Source organism: Amblyomma maculatum, chromosome 4 (assembly GCF_055883805.1).
Source record: "Amblyomma maculatum isolate TAMU_Amacu chromosome 4, ASM5588380v1, whole genome shotgun sequence".
In the NCBI taxonomy this organism is placed as follows: domain Eukaryota; kingdom Metazoa; phylum Arthropoda; class Arachnida; order Ixodida; family Ixodidae; genus Amblyomma; species Amblyomma maculatum.
In genome coordinates this window covers 56,864,063-56,875,122 of record NC_139347.1, presented here as the reverse complement: position 1 = coordinate 56,875,122, position 11,060 = coordinate 56,864,063, and the positions used below count along the sequence as shown (strand labels likewise).

Genomic DNA, 11,060 nt, shown 5'->3' with positions numbered 1-11,060 from the left:
AAAGATGAGTTAGAATAGCTGCTGTCCAACTCATTGCTGTCACAGTTGGGGTTGAGTACTGGCCATTTGCTACGAAACACAGAGAGTGGTGCCAAAGAGAAAGGTGGTGCTAGCGTGGCGAAGGTGACAAGCCGTGGAAAATGTGGGGGGTAACTAGCACCACTGTAAAAAGTATGTCACGCAGACTTCTGGTCGGATTCGATCGAAAACTCGGTCTCGACACGTGCAATGATAAACACACTACAAAGTTATCTGTGAAAAATTAATACATAATTATATTTATTACAGTGACTTCAGCATGTACAGCATACACCACATCTGGCAATAATGCTTTTGAAAAATTAAACATATTTGTCTCTCTAAAAATATCACTGTAACTATAGGAAAATATAGTATAAAACCAGTTGCCCAGTCATGTATGTTTTGTTTGAGTCTGACCAAAAATTTTTTACTAGTGAATATGCCCTAGCAAGGCATCTACCCTAATCATCTCTCTCTGATGATGACTGTGACCCACGCCCACAGAGAATAGTATTTCACACCATTGGCATTGAACCGATTAAATATGCTTGTGCACCATGCATGAGAATTATTTAATGAGTCTTTCTGTCCTCATACTACTCAAGCAAATCAATCCAGTCTGACCCAATGCAAATGTTGCCTAACAAGAACAATTTGAGGATTGGACACAAAATTCCCACCTACACTGAATGGACACTAATAGAATACTGCTAGTAAATGCACCAGCGCTCTGGCTGACGGAAAAAAGAATGCAATATACACCTTGCAGCTTTAGTGAACATGAGTTACAATATTAGCTCAAGAGCACAGTCCAGAAGTGGCTGCTTATAACTGTGCTTGAATGCTTCATGCATCACAGGCGAGAGGCAAGGGAAGAACTGAGATCGGGAACTGGGATTAGTGCTACACGAAACAGAAAGAATAGAAGTTTGCAACTGCAAGGATGCTACAAGTAATCAAACTTGTCGCTTTCAATCCACACATTAAACATAATGCATAGGCTCTATTATAGAAAAAAAAATCTACAAAAACATTTCGTCCTTGTGTGTGCCTATTGGGAATTGTAAAGCAACATGTTTCGAGAGCTGCGAAAGCAATAGAAGTCGAATATCCTTGCGTCAAGCTTTGGTCATGCTCGAAAGGAACTTGGCACTATGCGCAGATGCGAACACATCTAAGTCAGTTGCCGGAGCACTTGTTCTCGATCTTGTGACCTAGCTCCTGGGCACGACGTGTGGCAGCTTCGACAGCCTCAGCAAAGGCGGCGCGAACGCAGCGGCTCTCGAGCGCTGAGAGTCCATAAGCTGTGGTGCCGCCCGGCGAACACACATTGTCCTTGAGTTCCTCCGGGTGGTAGCCGCTGTCCAGGGCCATTTTGCCCGCACCCTGTAAGGCGGTGTGCAACAATGAGGTAGGAGAGCAGGTTAAATGCCGCGATCCATAACCTGTTCAGCCAACAAGCAACTGATTAGCTTATACATGCGATTCACACAAAGCGGCTGTATTGTTGAGAATTACAACCGATTTTATTCACAGGTAGAACTTCAGCACGAAATCGTCAAAGTAGTGCGAACAGCTCAATCAAGGTGCACTGCACTTCTCTGTCACAGTCAGGAAGCGGGAAAAGATGGAACATCAGTTGAAGGATAGTAATGCAGGAACATATAAAGTAGCCAACTGCACATGCATATATGCATATATAGAAATATGTCTCACAAGTTCTTTACCTCAGCACATTACAAAACCAAAGTATCTAAAGAGCTGTGCCCAAATTTTGCATTTCTGAGTACCGTAACCATCTGTCAATTTTTTTCCCTTCCCATACTTCTGATACGTGCCCTCACCACAACTTCAGTAACAATGCACATGGTGTGCTATGCAGCTAAGATGGTGGTCAAAAGATACGATTACCACCATAACACAAATTCTACATAAGAAAGAATGCAAAGAGGGCAGAAGGTACACATACAGTTACCACCATAACTTGATTTATAGAAGACAGTGCATGTGAGGGCATGGAAGGAGGAGGAAGGGGCCCAGAACCAGCACTCACCATGATGGTCTGCGCAGCAAATTTCAGTGCCAGCTGCCTGGGCATTCCCATCTTCACTGCTCCGTCTGCCATGCCCTGGATCACAAGGCACACCTGCATGTGTCAGGCAAAAACATGCAACATTAATTTGGGGCATAACAATTAGGGAAATTAGGGATTGTCAAGAGAGTCAGGCACTGTTAAGCAAAAGCACTGTACAGTACAAACACGGACATGAAGGACGTAGGGACAAGGATAAAGTGAGTTTTTCATGTCCATGTTTATACTATTGTGCAGTCCTTTTACTGAACAGCATGCTTGACCAATGATGTGCATCCTTGAGGTATGTTTCTTCTGCAGTAGGCAGTTTCTTTCATGCTCCCCTGTCCAACTGTCATGTTCCTTGCATTTCATCTTGTGCTCTGTGCATCCAAGATTGTACTGCACAGTGCATTTGCTTAGCAGCTACACTATACCATACATGCTGCAAGGCGCGAGCATTTGTCTGTCGCCTTGGACACTAACATTTTTTGACGGGCTAGTTGCTTGCTGACTGCAAACAAGATCTGTGTGTTTGTGAAAACGAGCAAAAGAACAGAAACAACAAGTTAAGAGCATGGCTTTCAACTTGAACTTGAGGGCTTTCAACTTGAACTTGAGAGCTTATATACTCTATAGGGAACAAATGGAAGGTGTATAACAAGACCACAAGAGCAAAAAATTAAAAGGGCATATACGGGAAGAGCCCAAAAGCAGCAAACTGGAACAGGGCTGATGAGAGATTGGCAAAGAGCAAGATACAAAAAACAAAATGTTGGTAATAAAAATAAAAATATATACAATCGAGTAAAAGGAAGACATTCAAGTTCACATGGCTTGAAATACTTTTGGTAATGTTCTGAACCCCTGTTTTGTTTCTGTTCTCTCCTCGGCTTTCGTCATTTCTAGAGCCACCGGGCACTAAATTGTTGAATAGTTCCGTATAGGTGAAACTCTTAGCATAAAATGCTTAGTGTCTAAAGGTATGTCCAACGTACCAAGTCAATTCTCGTTAAAAGTATGGAGTGCACAGTAAGCAGTCAATGTTGGTCCCTGGCTAAACTAACTTAGCATTCAGTGTTATGTTCAGTGGCTCGTCAAGCTGTTTACTATGCACTCCTCCCTGCAATGCACATACAAGCTGCAGATTACATTCGCGGCTTTTGCAGAGCTGCAAAGAGAGAGTCGCCCATTCTTATATCTCTGGACCTCCACAAATGGCAAAGATCTTCACGCCTGGTAGCGTTTGGCAAGCACTGCTATCATTTGCACCATGGCCCACGAAAAGGACGGCAGCAGAAGATGAGACGTACATGCTGGCATTTGCTCAGTGCCTTCACTTCACACTCAGTATACAAGCAGTCTCATGTTCCAAAACTTCAATCTGCTCATAATTCAAGCAAGCTTCTGTGCCAGTGCTTCTGGGGTGCTGGCAATGAGTGCAAGAGGTATAAACGCATCTTACTGCCTGGTTAGGAAACTTCCACAATTCTGTAGGTTCCATGGCACTGTTGGCGAGCGCAAAATAAAAACTCTAAGGCATGATATAAGCACTGACCTTGGTGCTAACACTTGCTGCACCACCATTAGTCACATGTGTACTGTGGCAAAGCCTGATGCCTGCTATACAAGCGAGCGTTGCTTGGTGCTGAGGAGTTAGAGTAAAGAACTGTGTCAAAGATGGAGGCTGCGGATAAGCTCAGTGACCTTATCTAAATGGCTCCTGGCCTTTCACTGCAAAACAGGTTGCACTGAGAAATCATGAGTGTGCCATTCCTTTCCCCAGCTTTTAGCTCACTTTTCAAGGAAGGCAGGCCTCGCTGTAGTCGCCTTCATGTAAGCAGCACGTTTCCGTCTTCAATGCAACTGATGTCTTTTTCAAGATTTTGTGTGAAAAGTGGAACCTGTTAGATTTCAGTGCTCACGCATATCTGTGATGACCATGGCCTAAGTATGATCACACATGCAATTTGTGTCAACACAGCTGAGCTTTACGCCAGCAGGCGCTCCTGTTTCTGACAGTGCAACAGACCTAAAGTGCATATCGCAATGGTAACATCATATTCATTTACACTAAGTGTGTGTCCCAAGTTAGGCAGGCTAAACTATATATAATAGATGGCTGTGGTACATATGAATTTGTCTATTCTTTCACAACTGTACTCTTTTTTTTTTTTTTCTCTTTACATTCACCGCTATAACAGAAAAGAAGCAGCATGCAGAGCTAGCTGTACTAACAGTATAGGTGCATTAAGCTTTAACGTCGAGCCAACCACAGGTAGCAGCACGAGCAGCATTGCAACATCCCTGCTCTTGCAAAATTACTTGCAATGATTACTAGCACAAGGGCATCTCACTGTGAGGTGCTCACATAAGCTGGGCCTGATCCGCTGAGTCCACAGACGGCATCCATGATGCTCTCCGAGACCTCCTCGCAGAGCCCTATGCTGCCGAGCAGACCAGTGACCAAAGCGATGTCATCAGCATCCACACCAGGGCCACGGCTAATAGCGCATACGCCCGCACCTACAGTCACGCATGTGTTGGGCATGCACCGCACCACCCTACATGGCACGCGGAGCATCTGCAAAAGAAATGAGTTGAGGTGGGTGACAGTGTTTTCTCCCTCAATGGTACGCATTAATTTTCAGTACAGCGCCAGTAAAAGAAGAGCAGCATATGTAAAAAAGAAAAATGGATTATGCAGGGCTGCACAGAGGAGGGCTCTGGATTACATCAAATTACCTGGAGCTCCACCTCACTTTTCCCCACTTAGGAGGCTGGTCTGTCCAGCATAAGCACACGAGGTTAGCAACGGCTGATTGATAGGGTGCACAAGACAGTGACAGTCTTAGATTAAGGACAGCGCCCGAAAAGGATGGTGACGAACTACCAATCTACCATGGGTTAAATTAAGACTTCTTCCTCTTCGCGGGGTTTTTTAATGTGGACTGACAGCTCATAACACATCACCATGACTGCGTCAAAGGTCCCACTCTCCAGAAAATTCAGTGCTGGAGCTGTGATTACAAAATCGTAGGCATGCCTTTGGCAAGTCACATGACCAGGCACTAATTGGTTGGCGGGTTGTGTGACATCATGAGACCACGACGTGACTGAGTTGGCAGGCGCTGATAACTCGGGCAGTTCCTTTGAGATGGGAATCGAACGCAAGTCAGACATGCTACCCCCAGGACACAAACGCGTTTGCACTGCTTGGTTAAGCAAGGGCGTGATATCTATGTTACGTGATCTTTCAGATAATTTGGGAGCTTACGACTGCATGTTACACAGATGTGTGAGTTAATAGCAGCCCGAGTTAAGATATTGCTGTGAGTAAGTGAGTAGTGAAGTACATGTATGTGAATAAGGATCTGTAAGGAGACCTGCAGACAGGGGCCATTAATGCTGTCACATCATGCCCTTAAAGGCAGAGCTGAAGTGTTTGTCACTATTTTTGCATCTTGCCTTTATTCAAATGCAGCTGTCTGGGCCGAGATTCGATATCATGACTAGAGGTGTGCACAGACCAAAATTTTGAGCCCGAGCCCGGCTTGGTCTGACTCTAAAAGGGGCTGAGCCCAGCCGGTCCAACTCTAAAAGAGCCCGAGCCTGGCCTGGTCCGGCACTCAGATTTAAGGCCCAAGTCCGACCAAGCCTATCATGCTATAACTGCAGTTGAAGCGATGATAAAGAAGGAAATAATTTCAGGATGGTTAGTTTATCCAAAATCTTGAAATCTTGAGTTCTCACATTTGAGATTACAAATTTGCTGAATGTCTAAAGGCATAGAACATACATAAAATTAACTCAGTGTGCAAATACCAACAAGTTATGGATTGAACTGAGGCATTTGCAGCCCTCCTGGACAATGAATCTGGTAGCGCTGAAGTTTCTTTCGGTGCCATAAGTTGTGGCTGGAATGACTAACACATTATTTCATAGGGAAGCAAGTTTTCGGTAAGCAGGTTGTTTGCTTCTCCAAACGTGCACTAGCTCTAAACCTAAAAAGGGGGATGGAGGTGAAACGAAGAGGCGTCTGTGTGTTGTGCGATGTCAGTGCATGTTTAAGAACCTCAGGTGGTCGAAATTTCCGGAGTCCTCCCCTACGACGTCTCTCATAGCCTGAGTCGCTTTGGGACGTTAAACCCCACAAACCAACCAAACCTAAAAAGGGGTTGATTTTGTGGCCAAGTACTCGGTGAGCTCGCCTGGCTCATCATGTGTCTTTCATGTAAACTTTTCGCAACAAGAAAAACAAGAGGAAACTCTTGAACCGCATATGCTTTGAGCTATGTCCCGCTTCAAGCAAAGCCACCATGTCGAGGCAGGAATAAGCCACAACTGAGACGTTTGATAGGCAACAGCGTGATGCGAATCACAAAAAGACACCTAAACGTCAGCGCCAGTGTTACCCAAGTGGAGATGCGAAACTCGATACTAATTAAATAGCCCACAAGTGGCCCCTCTGTTTAGTCATTGATGGTTACCAAAGATCTGTTTGCGGCAAAGAGGCAGGGAGGAAAGGCGGGTCGATGCCGGGAAAGAACTAAGATGCTCTCGTGCGGGGAGGGCGCGAGAAAATGTCGTGCATTCTAGGCGCTTATCACACTAAGGCCGTATTCGAGCTTTCCCGAAAGTCGTATGTGTTCGGGATCGGGGTGTCCGGCCCGGCCTGAGCCCGAGAGAGAGCTTCCGAGTGACTCAAGCCCGTGTACAACTCTAATCACAACCTTGGGATCAGAAGCTGGACAATACAGCCACTGACTGACGCACTGTGGTGTAATGCTATCGCAAAAAGGTACATACCTTTTGCTGCTAACAAATATATACCATGTGTTACTCACACCTTGTTAGTTTAAAAATTTGGTTTGTTTTGGTTTGGTTTTTAGAATTTACTGATCTAAAGCAGCAGTTCTCAACCATAGATGGGTCGGGGAACCGTTGTATACCAGTGGAAGTGTTGGCGGACCCCTTGAGGTCGGGGGGTGAGATTGGGGGGGATCTTGTGCGAACTGCTGCCGTAGTTCCGGGAGCAGCTTGTGGATTTGGAATTGAGTAAAGGTTAAACTGGTCTCTGAAAAAATGTGCACTTGATAAGCCAGCATGCTACGGCCACCATAGGACGTGGGGAAGAGGCGAAGTGGCGAAGTGCTGGCGCTGGTGTGGATGCCGCTAGAAGGGGTTCGACTGCTTCCAACGCCGTGCCGCTTGCTTGTCAGACAGCCGAGACAAAGCTTTTCATTGCCTCTTCATCTAGCAGTGCAGCCAGAGCTCGAGTTTAACCCATGCCGGCATCAACAAACACCGCAGACGCTATCTCCTTCTCTCTCATGCGCGCTCTCCGTATTCACCCTCCTCTCGCGTTTCTTTTGCTCTGAAAACCTAAAGTAGACTTTGAACCTCTGTGCTTTTAACCCTACAAAACTGTGCCTAACGAGACCAGAGCTAACGCGCTACCATTATTTTTAGGCGCAGGCTTTGCAGAGCCTGAAAATTGTTTCTGGAGGTCTGCGAACCCTCATTTGAGAAACACTGATCTGAGAAGTTCCTCGGGCCATGAGAGGTTTTATAGTGGAGGACTCGGGATTACTCAACTGTCTGGCGTTTTTTAATGTACACCAAAGATCATGCTAATGTCATTGAATACACCTTCCTATGTACGCTGCTTGCTTTTTTGTGCACAGCACTATTTTCAGAGCAGCAGAAGTAGCAATCTATGGGATATACGTACTGCAACCAAGTGGGAAATCTTAACAGCGGCTGCTACGCTGATGACCAGGTGACTAGTCGTCAGGTACGGCTGTATCTCACCGCCCACAACATCCATCAGGTGCGGCTTCACGCAGAGGAAAACAATGCTGCACTTCTTGGGCACTTCTGCATTGCGCTGTGTCGTGTTGTATCCTTCCTCCTGCGTAGACAGCAGAGGCAACAGTGGAGCACACGTGCCAGCTCATTGTTGAGCGGCGAAAGCTTCAGTACCAACAATACATGCCAATACTTGCAATACATCAGTGAATAGAATTCTACCTTATGGAACAGTCCAAGATTAATATGAATGGTTCGAAGTTTCTAATATAAACGTATCCAGGCCAACTGCAGTGACTGATATGTTTACAGTCGTGCTTCGTTAACACAGATACTCTGGTCCCTGAGCAAAGCTGTCCGTAAAGTGAGTCATCCATAATAATGAATTGTGTAAAAATACTAGAAAAAAAAAAAAAAAGCAATTTTGGGAGCCACAATCTATTCTGTGCTTATTATGCTTGCTGTTATGCTTAAAATAGTGTTGTACAACCCTTACTGCGACTACTCACATCCATGAACCCCAACCCCATGAACAATTACTATGTATTAGCACTCGGTCAGCTAGGTGGCACAGTCTGTAGAGAGTTTTCTTCACCAGCAATCATCATACTAAAAATTGTAAGGTACATGAACTGGGCAGCTTTGCGCTATAAAGAATGAAACCTATAAAGAAGAAAGCCATAACTAAGTCATTTAAAATTTTTCTCTTCATTCACCTCATGTCTTGCACTCAAAATGCAGTATATGAGATATCTAGTTCAGATAGTAGAGATTCTGTGTTCTACATTGGCTGAAATGGGCTCTGGGAATTTTCACCTTGTCAACTGCCCAGAGAGCGAGTTTCGATAATGTGGTGTAAATACGCTGAAACTATTTGGCCCCAGAAAAACTTCCATAATCCGAATCGTTCACTTTAATGGGGTCATAGTATAGAAGCATGACTGCACTGAGTGATTTTTAATTAGAAGACCAATAATATTGATTACTCTCTCACTCTTTGTCTGACTGGTCATAATCTAACTATGCAAAAACAGCTGCTTGAAGACATCTCTTTCAGAAAGTATGCAAACTCTTGTAACTATTATAAAAAAGATGACTGGTTGTGTGAATTTTGTGAAATATCCTCAACAAAATAAAGTATTTATATTCATGAAAACTGTAGTCAACAGCTGACACATAGGCTCGCAGAGTTGCACTCGCAAAAGGCTATTAAATGATTAAAGGAAGCACACTGCAAAGCTCCGGTAAGCTTACAGAAATGATTAATTCTCAAGGAATGGGAGTGGGGGATGAGTAATATAAATTATTTTGTTGCTTGGTAGATGTTTTCAAATGACGTGTCCATCAAACTTTTAGTGGATCATTGCATCATTTTTAAGAATATATCACTGCAAATGAGCCACGATCACCTGTTGAAATCTATACAAGCAGTAACTCAATGGTGCAGGCACTAGGAAATAGAACTGAATAAGAAAAATAAAGTACTTTTCTGCATTACGTAGTATTATAGTAATCTATCTCTAGCTTCTGTACATTGTTTGCTCAGTTTCATAAAGCATGAACTGAAACAGTCTGCATCAATATAAAATAACGAGCATGTGTAATGTATCATAAAGTTTAGTTTGGATTAGTTATTTGGGATACTGAGCAGGTGTACTTCATAAAACCTGCTCTGACACAAATATTCATATCATAGCCTACAATTTTCTTGTAAGATCCAAATTGGACCATGAAGCAGCGGCATGTAACTCTTAAACTAAGAAAGATATTAGCGAATTAGAGCATATGCAACAAAACGGTAGTCGTATATATGTTTGGAAAACATAAAAAGGACATTTCAGCAATGAATTAAAGCTAAAATGTGGAAACACATCCTTTCTTTCCACATATAAAAAGACATTGTTAATAATTGGGATCGGCTATATTATTTAACAGATAAATGTGCACCACCATCTCGATCATTTTTCTGTTTGCAGTGAACAGCTTAATTGTAATCTCATGACATAACTGGGAACTCCTTAGCCTACCATCTTTGCCTTGCCAGTCACAATGATATCCAGGTCGACCAACTTCTGCAACTCCTCAGCTTCAAAGGACGGCAAAACTTTGCTAGTATCATTTTGTTATTTCTGCTCCTTCTTATTTGTTCTCCACCTACAATGTCTGCCTGTGTCAGCAGCACAGCAGAGATAGCTATCAGATAGTGGCAGTTGCACAGAATGTGGGAAGATAAATGGGAACAGGGAAAGAGAGTGCGAAGTTTGGCTCCAAAAAGCAGATGAGTTGCCTTCAGCAAAAGCCGAGTTGTGGTACCACTGTTTTTAAGCAAGGCTAGGTGCTGCAGCTCAATGCTCGACCAACTCGAGGCACAGCTAGCACAGTCAGAGTAAATGAATATTTCTGGTTCCAACCTTGCTAACTTATGTACAGTTATCTCTTGGATATCTGGCGCCCCCGTAGAGGACCAACTGTTCCTTTGAACTTCCCGCCTCCGTATCCTAGCGCCAGGCGCATCGGATGCGACGTGCAGGCGTTACGCAACAAACTCGGCGCCCTGGCGTTCTTCTAAAACGTTCCATACACGAACCTTTAGCGGATCCAGATTCTTCAAGGACGGAGCACTGACCCATATATTTTTGGCCGCTACACCTGCGTCAAGATAAGTGGTAAAGGCAAGTGTCAGCAGAATGTCAGTTGGGTAGGCGATTTCGCCGGTTGCTGCTGCACAAATGACACATGACACTTATTGACATACCTGCGCTTCGGATGCCTTTTATGATGCACTGGGCCATGTTCCCGGCACCTATGAAGCCGACGTTTTCGACCTTTTTCAGCATTTTCGCATCAGCCGTCATTGTGAAACAAAATAAAGGTGCACGTGCAAGAGATAGCAGGGGGGGTACACGCTAGGAGAAACAGAAACTGCAGACCATGGAGGAAGGAAACTGCAGACAGAAAGTAACGAGACGATGATGATAACAAAGCTAAATAAAGAATAAAAATAAAGCTGCTTTTAATTTTTATCAACTATTTGTCGGGTTTTGTGCATGGTTATGTGCTATCTGCACTACCTGTGCCACTGTAACTTTTAATTTTAGTTTTTTTTTTCTTCTGCATGACAATGCAAAATTATTGACTTCTAATTTATTTACGTCAA

General features: G+C 44.0%; 1 protein-coding gene across 1 annotated transcript; it reads right to left on the bottom strand.

Annotated features, from left to right (window-relative positions):
* Positions 1-248: 248 nt before the first annotated feature.
* On the bottom strand, positions 249-10,849 carry LOC146191117 (pyrroline-5-carboxylate reductase 3-like). The gene is made up of 6 exons (XM_084601599.1): positions 10,659-10,849; positions 10,491-10,552; positions 7,827-8,006; positions 4,464-4,676; positions 2,075-2,167; positions 249-1,407 (listed from the first exon to the last, which is right to left on the bottom strand). The coding sequence occupies exons 1-6, from the start codon at positions 10,756-10,758 to the stop codon at positions 1,201-1,203; spliced, it is 855 nt and encodes a 284-aa protein (XP_084457725.1). The 5' UTR covers positions 10,759-10,849; the 3' UTR covers positions 249-1,200.
* Between the last annotated feature and the right edge of the window lie 211 nt (positions 10,850-11,060).

Bases quoted from the DNA above. Each gene is read 5' to 3' on its own strand.
- LOC146191117 (XM_084601599.1), bottom strand. From the start codon at position 10,758: ATGACGGCTGATGCGAAAATGCTGAAAAAGGTCGAAAACGTCGGCTTC. The intron at 10,553-10,658 runs GTATGTCAATAA...ATCTTGACGCAG, and splicing joins AAAAGGCATCCGAAGCGCAG to GTGTAGCGGCCAAAAATATA. The intron at 8,007-10,490 runs GTTCGTGTATGG...CTGTCTACGCAG, and splicing joins AGAATCTGGATCCGCTAAAG to GAGGAAGGATACAACACGAC.